The following is a 20,544-nucleotide window of genomic DNA, read 5'->3' as shown; positions in this document are numbered from 1 at the left end:
AGGCCCTGTAAGAGAGAGGCTGCCACCAGACAAGTTTGGCAGTGGCTGTCTCATAAGGAACACGGAAGCGCTCTGCAAAGCGAGCGCTACTGTGTAATGTGATCAATGACTGAGATAGCTGTCAACTGAACGATGGTTCAATCAACTGTTTAGCCAGCAGTTATCTATAGTATATGTGAGCTTTAGTCAAACACTTGTTCGGCAGATACTGTATATATATAGGCCTCATTTAGGCGGCTGTATTTTTATAGTCTTTGTGTTTGTCCATGTACTATAAACAGCACAGGGACCCTAACATTATCGTTTCAAGTTTATTACAGTGATCAATTGCAATGGCAGGTCAACGCCACCCTTGCATCATAAAAGCCTGAAACTCCCAGTGTGACCTTGTAAATGGGAAAGAAATATGGAGTGGTTGAACATTTAAAGAGTACCACTAAATTACATTTTGTTAGATTTTTTAAATATGTTTTATGGTCTTTTATTCTGAACAGATTGGTCGGTGTCTCAGGACCCAGATGTCCACCAATCAACTCAGAATGAAAGGGACTAAAACAATTAGAAAAATGTCCCAAAAGTTTAGTAAGGCTATTTTAACATAACATATGAGTCTATATGTTCACTGGCTCCATCGGGGCTTATGTCCAAAGCAAAACAGGATTCAGGAGAATGTACTGACAGCCCATTCACAGTACTGATGCACAAGGAGGCATAGTGTGCTGTGTCGTACATCACTTTCGGCCAAATACCCCTTTTTGACGTAGACTTTATGTGACTGCAGACTGCCAAATTGTATAGAGTGTGGTGCGCACACTATCAGAATTCCCCAGTATTCACAGTGCGAGCTGGTAGTTACTTGACCTCATGTATGCGATTTACATGCTTTCTGTCACGTGCTTACTAGATTCAGATGGCTTCTCTCCATTCACTTTTATTGAGAGAAGCTGAATACATCTAGTCAGCACGTGACCCCAGGTATACAAATCACACGACCACTTTCTTGCATCAAGGAACAGTAATAGCATGCACACCAGAAACTGTCACAATTAGGCAGTCACATATAGTGAATGCAGACTTTTGTTCCAAGTGTGGACAATCTCTTTAAATACATTGGCTATTTCTTTGGCTTTGTTGTCCTGCTACAAAAATAAATTTAGAACCAATCAGACGCCTCCTTGCCGCATGCCTCACCTAGGCATGTGTGGACGAAAATAATGTTCAACGGAGTACATGATGACTTCATCTGCATCATTATAGTCAATGGCCCCGTCAGAACATATTACAGAATTCTGTTTTGCAGGGGTTCAGACGTAAGCCCTCGACAAAGTCACTAAGCATTGCACAAAACAAGCTGGGAATAATCTGATGCATGAGCAAAATGTTTGTCCATTGGGTGAAGTTACACGCTTGCTTAAAGAGTTGTCCACTACTTTAACTTTGATGACTTGTTTTTAGAATAGGACATCCTGCACACCTGACAATCAGCTGTTCTTGATGTCCGCAGTGGCCAGAACTGCTCAGTTATGGAGCTGCACAGCACTACTCCTTCTACTGTATAGTGACTGCAGCAGAGTACTGAACACCCCCCTCTGCTGTGCAGCTCCGAAACTGAGCAGTTTCAACTGCCACCAACACAGAAAGAGCTGATCGGCAGGGGTGCAGAGTGTTGTACCCCCACCGATCAGACACTGGTGACCTATCCAGAGTCCCTAAATGCCAGAATAGCAGAAACCCCCCTCCCCAGTCTACAGACGTGGACAAAATTGTTGTTTCCCTTCTGTTAAAGTAAGAAAAACCTACAATGGTGACTGAATGTACTCGAAACTGACAAAAGTAATTTTCAATTTACTGAATATCAGACAATAAAGATCAGTCATTGCTTTTGAATTTTGGTTCAACAGAAAGTAAAATAAAACTAATGGGAATGGCACAAGCTTTTGAGACAATTGCTGCAAAGAAATAATTTCTCTAACTCAGAATGAGCCTTCTGCAACTGTCCACAGGTATTTTGGCCCATTCCTGATGAACAAACTGTTCTGGCAGTCGCATTTGTGAAGGGTGCCTTCTCCAGACTGCATGCTACTGCTCCTTCCACACATGTTCAACAGGATTTAGATCAGAGCTCATAGAAGACCACTTCAGAAGAATCCAATGCTGTACGCTTAGCCATTCTTGGATGTTTCCAGCAGTGTGTTTTGGGTCATTATCCTGCATATTGGAGGACCCATGACCTGCTTCTCAGAACAAGCTTTTTCACACTAGGCAGCACTCCAGAATGCCTTGATAGTCTTGAGTTGCACTGTATATTGCATAGATTCAAGATACCCTGTGCCAGATGCAGCAAAGCAACCCCAAAACAGGTTTTGTCTGAATCATGATTTTCAGAGATTTAGATGGAAACCTGTTATAGGTGCTCAGCATAGATCACACGATAAATGTGAACTGAGCAGGTTATTGCAATCTTTGAGAGGCAGAACGAACAAATCAACAGTTGTTCCAAAGCTACTTTTTCTTTCCAGTTCACAGTGTAGAATAAGTGATAAGACAGCTTTATGCTGTGGGGCAGTACGATTACAGCTATACCAGATTTATATCATTTTTTTAGGTTTTGCTATCACACACTAAAAAAATTTTATTATTAAAAAAATTTTCAATCGCCATATTTTAAGAGCTGTAATTTTTTATATTTTTCTGCTGACAGTCATGTGAGGACATTTTTTTTTGCTGGAAGAGTTGAAGTTTTTATTGGTAACATTTTGAGGCCAGAACATTTTTGCTCGCTTTCTATTCTGAGTTTTGGGAAGTAGAATGAGCCAAAAATAACAATTCAAAAATGCTCTTATTTATACTATTTACTGTGTGATAAAAGTGATGACAGCTATTCTTCAGGTCAATATGATTTCAATAATACTACATTTATATAAGTTTTGCTGCTTTTACACAATAAAAATTTTATACAAAAAAAATTGTTTTTGCTACGCCAAATTGTAAGAGTTATAAAACTTTTTTTTGTGCTGATGGAGGTGAAAGGGGGCTTGCTATGTACGTGATAAGATGATGTTGTAGACCTTGTACCGGGGTGGGCTCCTCAGGATACAACAAAACCAACAGACAACACCAAAATAGTGCTTCTCCAAGAACCAAAAAAGTTAAACAAGTTAACTCACACACATCCATAACAGGACCAGGTCACCAGAGCTAGTTTCTTTGTCAGTGCAGAGCTAGCAGTTTATACAGCATGGAGATGCTGCTGCATCCCCATGCTGTACAAGCTGTCAGCTTGCTAAATATGATAGTCCCATAGTGAGACAATGGGACAAAGTAAAAAAGTAAAAAGAAAGTAAAAATAGTTTTTTAAATAATTGTAAAAATAGTTTTTTAAACAATCAAAAGATATTGTATCTATAAATAAATATTTGTATGAAAAAAAAACCTAAACACAATAAGTACACACATTTGGTATCGCCGCGTCCACAACAACCTGACCTATAGAACTGTCCCAGTAGTTAACCCCTTTTGTGAACACCATAAAAAAAAAGGCAAAAAACAATGCTTTATCATCATACCACGAATAAAAAGTGGATCAAAAAGACGGATATAAATAAATATGGTACCCACAAAAACAAGCTGCCATACAGCTCCTTCAGCTGAAAAATAAAAAAGTTATAGCTCTCAGAATAAAGAGATGCAAAAATAATTATTTTTTCTATAGTTTTTATTGTGTAAAAGCACCAAAACATAAAAAAATATAATAATAATATAATATAATAATAATCGTACTGACGAGAAGGATAAAACTGCCTCACTAATTTTACCACATCCGGAAAGGCATAAATAAAAAAAAATCCTGAATTGCTGTTTTTTGTTCATTCTGCCTCCCAAAAATCGGAATAGAAAGTGATCAAAAAATGTCATGTGCCCAAAAATGGTACCAATAAAAGCATCAACTTGTCCTGCAAAAGTTGCTGTGCAATACTAAGAAAACTGGAGTTGTGCACCCCTGGAATAGACTCACAAAATGATGTAATAGAGAGTTACATAGTCTCATTGCTCTGAGGCTATGTGCACACGTAGAATGGTCCACTGCGGATTTTTCCGCAGCGGATTTGATAAATCCGCATTGGAAAACCGCTGCGGTTTTTACTGCGGATTTATCGCGTTTTCTATTGCGGATTCCGCTGCGGATTTACATCTGCAGTTTTCTATTGGAGCAGATGTAAAAACGCTGCGGATTCCGCAAAAAGAATTGGCATGCTGCGGAAAATAGAACGCTGCGTTTCCACGTGTTTTTTTCCGCAGAATGGGCACAGCGTTTTTGGTTTCCCATAAGTTTACATTGTACTGTAAACTCATGGGAAACCGCTGCGGATCCGCAGCTGCGGAAACACTGCGGATCCGCAGCAAAATCTGCATCGTGTGCACATAGCCTTACAGTATAGAATCGCTATCTGTAGTGATGGATAAAATGGATGGATAAAAATTTGCTTGCTCAAAGAAATTAAATATTAAAAAGTTAAATACATCATGAAAATCTCTAAGCTCCTGATTCTACTGTTCTTTTCAATTTGGCACTGTCACTCCATTCACATTTGTTTCTTTGCTGTATGTGAAATCTCTGATTGCAGCTCAAATGGGCATTATTTCACAGTTTTCTTTTCAGATATTGCCAATCATAGGTGAACAGCGCTTGAGGCTATGTTCCCATAATAAGTTTTTGGCCAATTTTTTATGCTGCATATTTTCAAAAAAATGCAAGTAACTTATTTTACTTAATGGGTGCAGAAATGGTGCAGAAAATCTGCATCATCAAAAACTTACCAAAGCGCATCGTGGGAATGTGGCCTGAGACTGTTCTGTTTGGCATTGTCTGGGAGGGAGGAGTTAAAGCCAATTCCCCTAGAAAAGACTGTGAAGAAACGCTAATTTGTACTGCAAGCAGAGATTTCACATAGCGCGCTCCAGAAGAAACAAATGTGAATATTTCTGCAATAGAGTGATGCAGCATAAAACGGAAAAAGCGAGATAGAATCAGGGGAGCTTGAGGGATAAAATTTAAAGGGGTTTTCTCATGAATAAAAGTTAATTTTATTCAACAGATCTTGGAATAGTAACTTCCACAATTTGATGTGTCTAAAAAAAATGTTCCTGTGCTGGGATAATCTTATAAATGTGCCCCTGCTGTGTACTGAGTAATGGCTGTGTCTCTCCGTACAGGGACATGGTCTGATCATACCACAGCTCCTGGGCAGGGGGAGAAGCAAAAGACTATACAGATATTACAGCAGGGTATAACAGATGAGTCTTTCATTGAAGTAAAACATTGTTTAAAAACAGGCAGGGAAATGTTTTACCTCCCAAAAAGAATCATCTATGATCCCATGCTGTAATGTTTGTATACCCTCTTTTTCTTCCCCCCCTGCCCTGGAGCTGTGGTATGATGAGACCATGTCCGTGTAGGGTCAGACACGGCCATTACACAGTACACAGCATGGGCACATTTATAGATTATCCCAGCACAGGAAAATTCTATTTAAACATATCCAATTGTGGAAGTTATTATAATTCCAAGATCTATTGACTAAAAGGACCTTCCATTTGTGGGACAACCCCTTTAAATCACTTTTTTGACCAAGTGATAGGTCCTCTTGAAACCTTCTTTCCTTTAGACGTTGAGGATGCACTTTGTCATGGCTATAAGTCCAGGTGTAAAGAGGTCATTTCAAAGCTTTCTCTGTACTGTCCGTTCATATAAAATGGTGCTGGAAGGTTTATGAACCCTTCAGAATTTTCCATATATCTGAATAAATTTGACCTAAAAGTACATGAGATTTTTACAAACATTCTAAAACAGTATTGTATGACCACATATGTGGTACTGCAGTGCACAAGATAAATTGATCAATAAATTATAGAGTACTTTTTGTCTTAAAGGGAACCTATCAGGTCCTCCATGCCCTGCAACCCAGCAGCATTCACCTATGTATGATTAAAGTTCCTGCCTAACCAGCCCTGTATATGAGAATTCAGCTAAATGCTTTAAAAACAGCATTTATAACCTTTGCTTTTCCTATGCTAATGAGGGATTTGACTAGTCAAATGGGGCGTTAGTTTCCACAGACTAGCCAGTCCTCTTTCCATGTTATCATGCCCCTATGGGCATGACAATATAATTTGCATGAGCTGTCCATCTTCTGAACTTTCAGTCATGTACAATGTCATTCTGAAGCTGGGAAGCGTACACACGGCTTCAGAGACGCATTGACGCTGCGTAAATAAGCAATGTACACGGGCTAGATTTGCATGATATGGCGGTGACGCCGCTTGAGAAAACTATGTTATCACTCCACAGGGACGAGATAAAATGGAAAGAGGGCTGACTAGTCTGGGGCAACTAACAACCCCATCGACTAGTCAAAGCTCTCATTAGCATATTAAACAGGGACATTATAAATGTTTTCTTAAAGCATTTATTTAGCTGAATTATGTTATACAGGGCTGGTTAGATAGAAAGTAGGGAGTTTACATACATAGGTGAATGTTGCTGGGTTGGAGGGCATGGTGGACTGAGAAGTTCCCTTTAATACCCATTGTAAAAGTGGAAAAATCAGTACCGGAGTTATCCGTGTCCGTGTGTCCGTGTGCTCACGTGGCACATCAGTGCAGCAGCCGTGTGCCGCCCGTGTGCCGAATGGGTACCACACGGACCGTGCAGGAGACAGCACTACAGTAAGCGCTGTCCCCAGCGTGTGGTGCTGAAGCCGGCATTCATTCCTTCTCCCCAGCCGTGTTCGCTGGAGGGAAGGAATGAAAAATCAGTTTGTTTTTTTTATTTTTTTGTGTTTAAAATAAAGTTCCCGGTCAGGTCCCGCCTCCCTCCCCCTGTGCGCCCGCCCGCTGGCATTAAAATACTCACCCAGCTCCCGTGATGCTTCCTCTCAGCACCGCAGCTTGTCCTGTATGAGCGGCTCCACCTATGGGAGGTGGAGCCGCATATTCATCACTGTAATGAGCGGCACCATGTGTCCGCTCATACAGGACAAGCTGCGGCGCTGAGAGGAAGCATCGCGGGAGCTGGGTGAGTATTTTAATGCCAGCGGGCGGGCGCACAGGGGGAGGGAGGCGGGAGCTGACTGGGAACTTTATTTTAAACATAAAAAAATGTTAAAAAAACCTGATTTTTCATTCCTTCTCTCCAGCGAACGCTGCTGGGGAGAAGGAATGAATGCCGGCATCAGCACCACACGCTGGGTACATTGCTTAACTCTAGCGCTGTCTCCTGCACGGTCCGTGTGGTACCCAGTCGGCACACGGGCGGCACACGGACAGCATCCGTGTGCAGTACGTGCTTACATTGACCCATTGACTTTAATGGGTCCGTGTGATCTGTGCGCTCCCACGACCACTGACATGTCTCTGTGTTTTGCAAATGGACACACGGTCCATGAAAACACGCTGACATGTGCAGAGACACATTGATTTTAATGTGTCTACGTGAGCCAGTGTCTCCGGTACGTGAGGAAACTGTCACCACACGTATCTGAGCCACTGATGTGTGAAACCAGCCTCAAACAAATGAGTCAGAAATATTTAGACCTTGTCACCTATTTATCATTGTCTTTACGTCTGTTTTTTGTCCAGTGTTATGTGTTTTGCGCCTGTTTTTTAGTTTGCACCCAATTCATTATTCTCTTTGCACCTTTAATGAAGTCTATTTTATATGTGCTCACCTTTTTTTATGTTTTCCACATAGTGTAATGAGTTAGCAATTTGAAATGTTTTTCTCTGACTCATCAATTTCAACTTCTTAAAAAAATCACATAATTTCTCAATTTCACTCCAGTTCCTCTCTTTTGTATTTTCAGCTATGCTAATATTTTGGCACACTTTGAGTCTTTTTGCACCAAATTGTGACTTTTGGTGCCAGAATTCATAAAAACAAGTTTAAGACAGGAAAAAATTTTTTTTAAAATTTTACTTTGTGTGACATTTGTGAATCACGTGTACCATTTTGAAGAATTTGCAGCCAAAAAAGCACTTAATAACCCAAGACCAAATAGAAAAGTGGCTTAAAAAATGCAAATTAGTATTGGCCCTTGTCTTTTACAATGAGGAACATGATCCAATATTACATCTGTGACTAATAAAAGTTTATGAGCCCTTATATACATCAGAAATTATATTTTCAGCTGTATGGGGGACATAATGAGATATAAGAAGGGTAGAGCTGGAGGGGGGCTAGAGAGAAATGGTTAACGAGTAGCCAAAATGGATGTACTAGATGATAATTGGTGATGAGTGAACATGCTTGGATAACGTCTTATATGACACAAATTCCACTACTAGAACATTGTGTTTTATGTGCAAAAAAACTGCTGGGGTCTTTCTTTAAAAACGTGTCCTTTTCATATTTAACAGGTGCAATTTTAGGTGAACAAAACAGAAATGTCATCTTGTCGTGTTCTTTTAAACCTGGGGAGGATGTGGTCATTCATTGGACTACTAGAGACAAGAAAAATGTGCATTCATATTTTAGGACTACAGACCAACTGGAAAACCAAGACAAAAGCTATGCCAACAGAACGTCGCTGTTTCTGGAGGAGATAAGTAAAGGAAATGCCTCTCTACAAATAAGAAACTTGAGGAAAAATTATGAAAATATGTATAAATGTTATGTGGGGACAAAGGCAGAAAAAAAGGAAATTAACACAATTTTGCAAGTTATAGGTAAGAAGAACCATTCCATGTCAAAAAATATTCACTAGTCCACGCTGCAATTTTTTTGTTTCCCTATGCTGTGCTTTTTGAAAAACATTCCTATGTACTACCACATTTACGTGCATTGGCGCATGTGCTGTCCGTCTGCTACCTGACTTCCACGTGGACAACGCTCAGACTTTAGATAGAACAGGGGTGTCAAACTGCATTCCTCGAGGGCTGCAACCAGGTCATGTTTTCAGGATTTCCTTGTACTGCACAGGTGATAATTTAATCATCTACACACACAATGATTGCAGCACCTTGTGCAATGCTAAGGAAATCTTGAAAACCCGCATGGTTTGCGGCCCTCGAGGAATGTAGTTTGACACCCCTGAGATAGAACGTGTGTGATCAATAGAACTGTATTTTGTAATGTCTATAGTTAATGAGCATTTGGGTTGGTGCCATCCCAATGGGAGTCTGGGGTTGTAAGAATCCCATTTACATGCTTTACAAGGTGATGGGAAGGGTTTATAAGGTGCCATGTTCCCTTTCATTAATTTTGCTTATGTTCTACGCATTGTGAATACTAGTCAGGACATTATTTGTTCCAGTTACTTTTTGATGTTACTGATTTGGTGTTGAGGGATTAATGTTTTATTAAAGGGGACCTGTCATGTCCAATAATTCTATTAAACTGCAGATATTAGCATAATCTGCCACATAATAGCATTAATAAGGCACCCAGCTGCTGTACTAAAAGTGCGGCACCTGAGAAAAAATGAACTTTATTTTTATCCAGAGCCACCGGCTTTCAGTCATGCAGGCATGGCTATAGTCATTGCGCACTATTCCCCTCGTCAATGCTCAGGCAGGTGCCGGCTACTGCAAGGTCCCTCTGTTGGTCAGTATACTGCTGCTTATTTCTTGCATATACACTTTATTACTATATTCAGGCACCTTATACTGTATGTTATACACTTTCCTACGTCAGCTGGCTTCATCTTACCTGTTGTGAATTCTGTTGTTAAGCTCCCTCCTGTGGTCATGAATGGTACTTCGGCTGATTCTGTCCATGGGCTTCCTCTGGTGGTTGTGAGTGGGGCTGTGGCTTCTGAGGTTCCTTCCACAGGTGACGAGGTTAATTCATTAGCTGGCTGCTCTATTTAACTCCACCTAGATCATTGCTCCATGCCACCTTTCAATGTTCCAGTATTGGTCTAGTTCGCTCCTGGATCGTTCTTGTGACCTGTCTTCCCAGCAGAAGCTAAGTTTCTGCTTGTTTTTCTCTGTTTGCTATTTTTTCTGTCCAGCTTGCTATTTTGATTTTTGTCTTGCTTGCTGGAAGCTCTGGGACGCAGAGGGAGCGCCTCCGCACCGTGAGTCGGTGTGGAGGGTCTTTTTGCGCCCTCTGCGTGGTCTTTTTGTAGTTTTTTGTGCTGACCGCAAAGTTACCTTTCCTATCCTCTGTCTGTTCAGTAAGTCAGGCCTCACTTTGCTAAATCTATTTCATCTCTGTGTTTGTAATTTTCATCTTAACTCACAGTCATTATATGTGGGGGGCTGCCTGTTCCTTTGGGGAATTTCTCTGAGGCAAGGTAGGCTTTATTTTTCTATCTTTAAGGCTAGCTAGTTCCTTAGGCTGTGACGAGTTGCATAGGGAGCATTAGGAGCAATCCACGGCTATTTCTAGTGTGTGTGATAGGATTAGGGATTGCGGTCAGCAGAGTTCCCACGTCTCAGAGCTTGTCCTGTATTATTAGTAACTATCAGGTCATTCCGTGTGCTCTTAACCACCAGGTCCATTATTGTCCTCACCACCAGGTCATAACAGTACAGGTGGCCAAAAGTATTAATGCATCTCAATAGAGGGATAAGAGAAGTTCTGAGACCATTTTTTTTTCTTTGCAGTGTGTTTTGTCTCTCTTTTCCCCTTTACCTCTGGGTGGTTCAGGATACAGGTGTAGATATGGACATTCAAGGTCTGTTCTCTTGTATGGATAATCTCACTGCAAGGGTACAAAACATTCAAGATTTTGTGGTTCAGAATCCGATGTTAGAGCCTAGGATTCCAATTCCTGATTTGTTTTTTGGGGATAGATCTAAGTTTCTGAATTTCAAAAATAATTGTAAATTGTTTCTTGCTTTGAAACCTCGCTCCTCAGGTGACCCTGTTCAACAAGTGAAAATCATTATTTCTTTGTTACGTGGCGACCCTCAAGACTGGGCATTTTCCCTTGCGCCAGGAGATCCGGCATTGCGTGATCTTGATGCGTTTTTTCTGGCGCTTGGATTGCTTTATGATGAACCAAATTCAGTGGATCAGGCAGAAAAAATCTTGCTGGCTTTGTGTCAGGGTCAGGATGAGGTAGAGATATATTGTCAGAAGTTTAGGAAGTGGTCTGTACTCACTCAGTGGAATGAATGTGTGCTGGCAGCAATTTTCAGAAAGGGTCTCTCTGAAGCCCTTAAGGATGCATTGGTGGGATTTCCCATGCCTGCTGGTCTGAATGAGTCTATGTCTTTGGCTATTCAGATCGATCGACGCTTGCGTGAGCGTAAAGTTGTGCACCATTTGGCGGTATTATCTGAGCATAGACCTGAGCCAATGCAATGTGATAGGACTTTGACCAGAGCTGAACGGCAAGAACACAGACGTCGGAATGGGCTGTGTTTTTACTGTGGTGATTCCACTCATGCTATCTCCGATTGTCCTAAGCACACTAAGCATTTCGCTAGGTCTGCCACCATTGGTGCGGTACAGTCGAAATTTCTTTTGTCCGTTACTCTGATTTGCTCTCTGTCGTCCTATTCTGTTATGGCATTTGTGGATTCAGGCGCTGCCCTGAATTTGATGGACTTGGAGTTTGCTAGGCGCTGTGGTTTTTTCTTGCAGCCCTTGCAGTATCCTATTCCATTGAGAGGAATTGATGCTACGCCTTTGGCCAAAAATAAGCCCCAGTACTGGACCCAATTGACCATGTGCATGGCTCCTGCACATCAGGAGGATATTTGCTTTTTGGTGTTGCATAATCTGCATGATGTGGTCGTTTTGGGGTTGCCATGGCTACAGGTCCATAATCCAGTATTGGATTGGAAATCTATGTCTGCATCCAGCTGGGGTTGTCAGGGGGTACATGGTGATGTTCCATTTTTGTCTATTTCGTCATCCACCCCTTCTGAAGTCCCGGAGTTTTTGTCGGATTACCGGGATGTATTTGATGAGCCCAAATCCAGTGCCCTACCTCCTCATAGGGATTGCGATTGTGCTATCAATTTGATTCCTGGTAGTAAGTTTCCTAAGGGCCGATTGTTCAATTTATCTGTGCCAGAACACGCCGCTATGCGGAGTAATATAAAGGAATCCTTGGAGAAGGGTCATATTCGCCCGTCGTCGTCACCATTGGGAGCAGGGTTCTTTTTTGTGGCCAAGAAGGATGGTTCTTTGAGACCTTGTATTGATTACCGCCTTCTTAATAAGATCACAGTCAAATTTCAGTACCCTTTGCCGCTGCTGTCTGATTTATTTGCTCGGATTAAGGGGGCTAGTTGGTTCACCAAGATAGATCTTCGTGGTGCGTATAATCTTGTGCGTATTAAACAGGGCGATGAATGGAAAACAGCATTTAATACGCCCGAGGGCCATTTTGAATACCTGGTTATGCCATTCGGGCTTTCCAATGCTCCATCAGTATTTCAGTCCTTTATGCATGACATCTTCCGAGAGTACCTGGATAAATTCCTGATTGTATATTTGGATGATATTTTGGTCTTCTCGGATGATTGGGAGTCTCACGTGAAGCAGGTCAGAATGGTGTTCCAGGTCCTTCGTGCTAATTCTTTGTTTGTGAAGGGGTCTAAGTGTCTCTTTGGAGTTCAGAAAGTTTCATTTTTGGGTTTCATTTTTTCCCCTTCTACTATCGAGATGGACCCTGTTAAAGTCCAGGCCATTTATGATTGGACTCAGCCGACATCTGTGAAGAAAAAACAAAACACTGCACTCATCCAGTTCAAATGCGTTAAGGTGAAAAAGTTTATTGAAGACGTGAGGGCAAAAACAGTAAGGCAGCAAGTTTCAGCAAGTTTTAACGTTTCGGCCACTCAGTGGCCTTGTTCACAAATGGTGCTGTAACAAGAAGATAAAAATATAATGTATGAACAAAATATATACATAGTGTACAAAATATATACAAGATTATTTACAAGGGAGGTATAGGAACTAGAACCCATGTCATGTCATGTAGAGGAAAGAAATAGGTTCTGCTGATCCTGTCACCGATAGTACAACCAAAGGATATAAAGAAAGGAGGTTGGGTTTATAGAGGATAGGATCTCCACAGATGGAGGGATCTGGTAAGAGGTTTATAAACATACCCTTAGGAACTGTTTGTGATACGTCGTGTAAGTATAGGGACAAAGTAATATGTAGCCAGGTACGGGTAGTCCGGCTGTGTCCTATATGGAATGAACATAAGAAGTTTGTTGCTGGAGAAGTAAATGGAGCAACCAATCCACATAAATGGAATAAAATAAAACAAAACAAAAGTATAACGAGCCATAAGAGGTCAGAGTAATGTATATACATATGTATAGATATATATATATAGATCTATATGAGAGTAATTACCCTGATGACGGATTGAATTGTTCTATTATGCAATGGTCAGGAACTGTAGTATAGTCCAGTGATAAATTTGAGACATCTGTCCAAGGTCAGGTTGGCTGTAATCTATATGGTATAGGGATGTATACACTATATAAGTGCTAAGATAGACCAGTAAAGCCAGTAAATCAGCATAGTTGCTACCTGGATTGTTACGTTGGTTATTTATATGGCACAGCAGGCTCGAGGTTTCCAGCAGAGGAAATGGGGTGCGGCCGGGAATGTTAAAAGTTCCTTCATGCCGTGTCTGTCACCTTAGTAAGGACCTATGTGCCTATAGAAGGTATGAGCAGGGATACATAGCGTCATATAATGTCCGACCAGAGGTACTTATCTTAAAAGCCGATACCAGTCTCACAGTCATTGGTGATGCAATGGATGCGCGGTCCGGGGTTGCACAATCCGCAGCTGGAGGTGCCGTGGGATGCGCCGACACAGACAGTGTCTAGGCGGTAGGAGCGGCGGTAACTGGACTCCAAAGTGTGGAGTTTTTAAAGGCCACAACCGGTCATGTGACCGGAAGGAGGGGAAGCCCGCCCGCACCTGCGCATTAGCCTAGAAGAGGTCAATGCGACAAGCGTCTGCGTATGGGGCTTGTGTGTCCGGCATCTGCGCATTGAAGGGAAAAGATGGCGCCTGCGCAGGACATCGTCTAAGGAGACACGGCGCAAGAAAGGTGTGCGCATGCGTAAAAATACTAAAGAGGCCGGATCTGTCGGGCGCAACAGCGCTAAAGGGTAGAACTACTTATGTATAACTGTCTCAGAAGGCACAGCGCAAAAGAGGTGTCCGCATGTGTAAAAGTCCTACAGAGGCCGAATCAGCCAGGCGCAACAGTGCTAAGGGGGAGAGCTACTTATGTATATACTGTATTAGGGGAGCCAGGAGCTAGATAACTCTATTGAAATAGTGATATAATGGGCACTGGTATAAGCTAACTAGGAAGAAAACTGGGAAAAAAAGGGGGGTCCTAGTCTTAATGGCTTATCCCCATAAGGGTATGAAGTGGCGGTATGTATCATATGTAGGTATGAAGACATATAGCTAGAGGAAAAGAAAAAAACAGAAGTATGATAGGATACATAGGAGTGCAGTATCATAATAGTAGCACTATAAAAGAGAGAATATATTGCCATTATTCACAACATGATGGTAATATGGTAGGAGTCCAAACCAACAATGATTATTCATAAGGAACCTGAGTTGAGTAGGTAGGTAAAACCATGGGTAAAACAAAAAATAAAAAATAAAAACTAATGAAAAAAATAAATAAAAATAAAAAATAAAAAATAAAAAAATAAAAAAGGAAAAAAAAAAAAAAAAAAAAAAAGGGAACAAAAGGCTAAATGAAACTTAGGGAGCTCCTAAAGGGTATGTCTCTTACCATCCAGTGGAAATACGATACGAATTCTAACTGTGCAGTGGGTTAGTTTGCCTAAGGGAAAGAAAATCCGGTTAAGATAGCCAATCCAACTCCCTATTGAGTCCTTTAGGATGAAGTGTGTCAAGTGTGTAAATCCAGAAGGATTCCCTCTGTTTAAGTAATTGAATATGGTTCCCTCCTCGCCTAGGGCGATGGACTTTTTCAATAACCTGAAAGCGTAATTGTGCTATTGTGTGGTTGGCTTCTTTAAAGTGGAATGGTAGTGGCAACCAGGTCTTACCACATCTAATAGTAGATTTGTGGCTTGAGATCCTACTTTTGATGGCCTGGGTGGTCTCACCCACATAAAGCAAACCACATGGGCACTTAATGATATATATTACAAAGTTGGAGTTACAAGTGTGGTATTCCTTGATCGAGAAGGCCTTACCAGTGCGTGGGTGAAGAAACTCATTACCTTTTATGACGTTTGAGCAACACATGCAACTGAGGCAGGGAAAAGTGCCAGTTCTTTTCTGGCCTGAAAGTGTCAAGAGTGATGGTGTTTTAGATGTACCCAGGTCGGCCCGTACCACCTTGTCTTTTACATTCTGGGGTCGTCGCATGCTCATAAGGGGAGGGTCCTTGAAAATAGGAATGTTGGGGTATGCCTTGGACAACAGTGGCCAATGACCCCGAATCAGGTTGTGTATTCTGTGCATGGTAGGGTGGTGATTATGAACAAACTGAAGTCTAGGGTTCTTGACACCAGTAGGAACTGCAACTTCAGTACTGAGGACTTTAGAGGATTCTAACTCAAGAAGTTTGGTCGGGTAATTCCGGGCCTTAAATTTGTTAGACATTTCCTGAACTCTATTGTTCCTAGTTACTGGGTCGGAAACAATTCTGGCTACCCTTTTGAATTGGGACCTAGGGAGGCTATCCCGGGTAGGTTTGGGGTGGCAACTATTGTAGAGTAACAGGCTGTTACAGTCAGTAGGTTTCACAAATAGGTCCGTACTCAAATTCCCAAATGTGTCTTTCAAGATTTTAGTGTCAAGAAAAGCAATTTCCTTGTTATGGTGTATCAATGTGAATGTCAGCTCTGGTCTAACACCGTTCATTGTTCTAAAAAATTCTTGTAGAGTGGTCTGATCACCTTTCCATATACAGAAAATGTCATCTATATACCTGTACCATGTAAGGGCATGTTGTTGGAACATAGAGTTGGGGTATATATGTGTGCGCTCAAAATGATCCATATACAAATTTGCATATGCCGGGGCCACATTGGACCCCATGGCAGTACCGCATGTTTGTAAAAAGAAGTCATCTTCAAACATGAAGAAGTTCTCCCTAAGGACAAGATTCAGTAGGTCAAGGCACAGTTCTAATAGGTTCGGGTCCATATTGGCCTCACGAAGAGTAAGTGTTACCGCCTCAATCCCCTTGTCGTGTTCAATTGAGGTGTACAGACTATTAACGTCTAAAGTACACAAGATACTGTCAGGAGGAATGTTATTGATTCTGCGAATTTTGTTCAGGAAGTCACCTGTATCTAAAATGTAGGATTTGGTAGAGCGAGCATGGGGGGTGAGAATTTTTTCTAGAAAAATAGATAATGGATTCAATATTGAGTTGGTAGATGCCACTATAGGGCGACCAGGGGGATTATGGAGATCCTTGTGGATTTTGGGTAGGATATATAATACCGGGGTCACAGGGTGGTGATTTATGAGGTATGTTCTAGTTTTCGCATCTATAGTTTTGAGTTGTTGGTGTTTATCTAGAACGGAGGTAATCTTCTGACGTATGTTGTAGGTGGGGTCAGTTTGTAATTTCCTATATGTGGAGGAATCTGAGAGTTGGCGTCTAACTTCCGCAGTATACTGGTTTCTATTCATAACAACTGTGGCACCCCCTTTATCAGCCGGCTTAATAATAATGTTCTTATTGTTACTCAGTGAGCCCAAGGCTTGTCTCTCAGCGGTATTCAGGTTGTGTTGAACTGGGAGAAGACCCAGGTGTTGATCATGAAGAGTATTTTTAATGTCTCTGTCCAAGAGACTAATGAAAGTTTCTGCTGCATGATATGATTTGGGTGGCATGAATGTACTGGGGTTCCTGAGTCCTAAAGAGTTGATGCTGATTTTGGGTGTATCCGGGTTGGGTGCGGCACCTGTGGTGTTATCCCTACTAGGAGGGTTAACCTCAAAATGTACCTTCAATCTTATGCTTCTATAGAAGCGTTGAAGGTCTTTTTCTAGCTGAAAAGAGTCCCACCTTGGTGTGGGACAAAAAGACAAACCCATATTGAGAACCTTCAACTCAAGGGGGGACAAAGAATAATCAGATATATTGATTACCGAGTTTGGACTCCTACCTGGGACCTCAGGGTCATGTGTCGGTCTGGTGCTCTTCCTCCTCGACCTCCTGGTAGGCGTCCGTTTGGTCCTAAAAAACGAGGGCCTGGTGAAGTCATCTCGCTGCCAGATCCTGCTGAGGAACCATCCGCTGGTGAGGATCCCCCTGAGTGGTAATTCCCTCTTGGTGTCCGACGAAAACGCTGGCGTGATTGTCGGGGAAATGGGTCCTCCCATTTGTAAACCTTATTCGTGAGGTAGTCCTCGGTGTCTCTCTGGAATTTAGTTCTTTTTCTCTCCTCCAGAGTTTTCTGGTGGGTTGACAGAATGGAGTCCACTTTACCCTTTAGCGTTGAAAACTCGGTGTTGCTCAGAGTTGTTGTTAACTGGGTTTCAATTGAAGTGATTTTCTCCTCCGTTGTTTTAATAGCCTCTTGGAGGTACTCAATGGTTAGCAGAATAATGTCGAAGGAACATTTATTGAGGATTTTCTGAAAGGTGGTGCAATATTTCTCGTTGTCTGCAAATAGGGTGGGTCTCAGATTACACCGTAGTCCTCGTGGTATCTTTCCCTGGCGGTGGTATTCACCCAGTGTGGCACAGTGTAGATCAAATGAAATTAGTTTCTTTCTCTCCTTCTCCCAATCCCTTGTCTTGATATCCTTGCTCGGGATATGTAAAAAATCGGTATTTGATCTTATTTTAGACAGGATGGTTGAACCAGTGGCATCGTCATAGACATAGGTCTCGGATGACATGAGTCCGGTCGGTGCTGAAAACTCCAAAACTAGATACTTGAAAAAATAAAGAGCTAGCACTCGACAAATACATAAAGTTTCTTGATGGTGCTAGTGAACGGGATCCAAAGACCCCCAGTAACTGAAGAAAAAACAAAACACTGCACTCATCCAGTTCAAATGCGTTAAGGTGAAAAAGTTTATTGAAGACGTGAGGGCAAAAACAGTAAGGCAGCAAGTTTCAGCAAGTTTTAACGTTTCGGCCACTCAGTGGCCTTGTTCACAAATGGTGCTGTAACAAGAAGATAAAAATATAATGTATGAACAAAATATATACATAGTGTACAAAATATATACAAGATTATTTACAAGGGAGGTATAGGAACTAGAACCCATGTCATGTCATGTAGAGGAAAGAAATAGGTTCTGCTGATCCTGTCACCGATAGTACAACCAAAGGATATAAAGAAAGGAGGTTGGGTTTATAGAGGATAGGATCTCCACAGATGGAGGGATCTGGTAAGAGGTTTATAAACATACCCTTAGGAACTGTTTGTGATACGTCGTGTAAGTATAGGGACAAAGTAATATGTAGCCAGGTACGGGTAGTCCGGCTGTGTCCTATATGGAATGAACATAAGAAGTTTGTTGCTGGAGAAGTAAATGGAGCAACCAATCCACATAAATGGAATAAAATAAAACAAAACAAAAGTATAACGAGCCATAAGAGGTCAGAGTAATGTATATACATATGTATAGATATATATATATAGATCTATATGAGAGTAATTACCCTGATGACGGATTGAATTGTTCTATTATGCAATGGTCAGGAACTGTAGTATAGTCCAGTGATAAATTTGAGACATCTGTCCAAGGTCAGGTTGGCTGTAATCTATATGGTATAGGGATGTATACACTATATAAGTGCTAAGATAGACCAGTAAAGCCAGTAAATCAGCATAGTTGCTACCTGGATTGTTACGTTGGTTATTTATATGGCACAGCAGGCTCGAGGTTTCCAGCAGAGGAAATGGGGTGCGGCCGGGAATGTTAAAAGTTCCTTCATGCCGTGTCTGTCACCTTAGTAAGGACCTATGTGCCTATAGAAGGTATGAGCAGGGATACATAGCGTCATATAATGTCCGACCAGAGGTACTTATCTTAAAAGCCGATACCAGTCTCACAGTCATTGGTGATGCAATGGATGCGCGGTCCGGGGTTGCACAATCCGCAGATGTCCTGCGCAGGCGCCATCTTTTCCCTTCAATGCGCAGATGCCGGACACACAAGCCCCATACGCAGACGCTTGTCGCATTGACCTCTTCTAGGCTAATGCGCAGGTGCGGGCGGGCTTCCCCTCCTTCCGGTCACATGACCGGTTGTGGCCTTTAAAAACTCCACACTTTGGAGTCCAGTTACCGCCGCTCCTACCGCCTAGACACTGTCTGTGTCGGCGCATCCCACGGCACCTCCAGCTGCGGATTGTGCAACCCCGGACCGCGCATCCATTGCATCACCAATGACTGTGAGACTGGTATCGGCTTTTAAGATAAGTACCTCTGGTCGGACATTATATGACGCTATGTATCCCTGCTCATACCTTCTATAGGCACATAGGTCCTTACTAAGGTGACAGACACGGCATGAAGGAACTTTTAACATTCCCGGCCGCACCCCATTTCCTCTGCTGGAAACCTCGAGCCTGCTGTGCCATATAAATAACCAACGTAACAATCCAGGTAGCAACTATGCTGATTTACTGGCTTTACTGGTCTATCTTAGCACTTATATAGTGTATACATCCCTATACCATATAGATTACAGCCAACCTGACCTTGGACAGATGTCTCAAATTTATCACTGGACTATACTACAGTTCCTGACCATTGCATAATAGAACAATTCAATCCGTCATCAGGGTAATTACTCTCATATAGATCTATATATATATATCTATACATATGTATATACATTACTCTGACCTCTTATGGCTCGTTATACTTTTGTTTTGTTTTATTTTATTCCATTTATGTGGATTGGTTGCTCCATTTACTTCTCCAGCAACAAACTTCTTATGTTCATTCCATATAGGACACAGCCGGACTACCCGTACCTGGCTACATATTACTTTGTCCCTATACTTACACGACGTATCACAAACAGTTCCTAAGGGTATGTTTATAAACCTCTTACCAGATCCCTCCATCTGTGGAGATCCTATCCTCTATAAACCCAACCTCCTTTCTTTATATCCTTTGGTTGTACTATCGGTGACAGGATCAGCAGAACCTATTTCTTTCCTCTACATGACATGACATGGGTTCTAGTTCCTATACCTCCCTTGTAAATAATCTTGTATATATTTTGTACACTATGTATATATTTTGTTCATACATTATATTTTTATCTTCTTGTTACAGCACCATTTGTGAACAAGGCCACTGAGTGGCCGAAACGTTAAAACTTGCTGAAACTTGCTGCCTTACTGTTTTTGCCCTCACGTCTTCAATAAACTTTTTCACCTTAACGCATTTGAACTGGATGAGTGCAGTGTTTTGTTTTTTCTTCAGTTACTGGGGGTCTTTGGATCCCGTTCACTAGCACCATCAAGAAACTTTATGTATTTGTCGAGTGCTAGCTCTTTATTTTTTCAAGTATCTAGTTTTGGAGTTTTCAGCACCGACCGGACTCATGTCATCCGAGACCTATGTCTATGAC

The 20,544-nt window shown here is 41.7% G+C and overlaps 1 protein-coding gene across 6 annotated transcripts in view; it reads left to right on the top strand.

Moving 5' to 3' along the window:
• Positions 1-20,544, top strand: part of HHLA2 (HHLA2 member of B7 family) — a 236,207-nt gene that overhangs the window by 107,669 nt on the left and 107,994 nt on the right. For all 6 annotated transcript variants that reach the window (XM_069757768.1, XM_069757767.1, XM_069757763.1 and 3 more), the window contains one exon: positions 8,416-8,724. In XM_069757768.1, coding sequence (XP_069613869.1) covers positions 8,416-8,724 — 309 coding nt within the window. The remainder of the gene's footprint in view (positions 1-8,415; positions 8,725-20,544) is intronic.

Source organism: Ranitomeya imitator, chromosome 3 (assembly GCF_032444005.1).
Source record: "Ranitomeya imitator isolate aRanImi1 chromosome 3, aRanImi1.pri, whole genome shotgun sequence".
Taxonomy (NCBI): domain Eukaryota; kingdom Metazoa; phylum Chordata; class Amphibia; order Anura; family Dendrobatidae; genus Ranitomeya; species Ranitomeya imitator.
The sequence above is the reverse complement of the archived record's forward strand: the minus strand, read 5'-3'. Positions and strand labels throughout refer to the sequence as shown.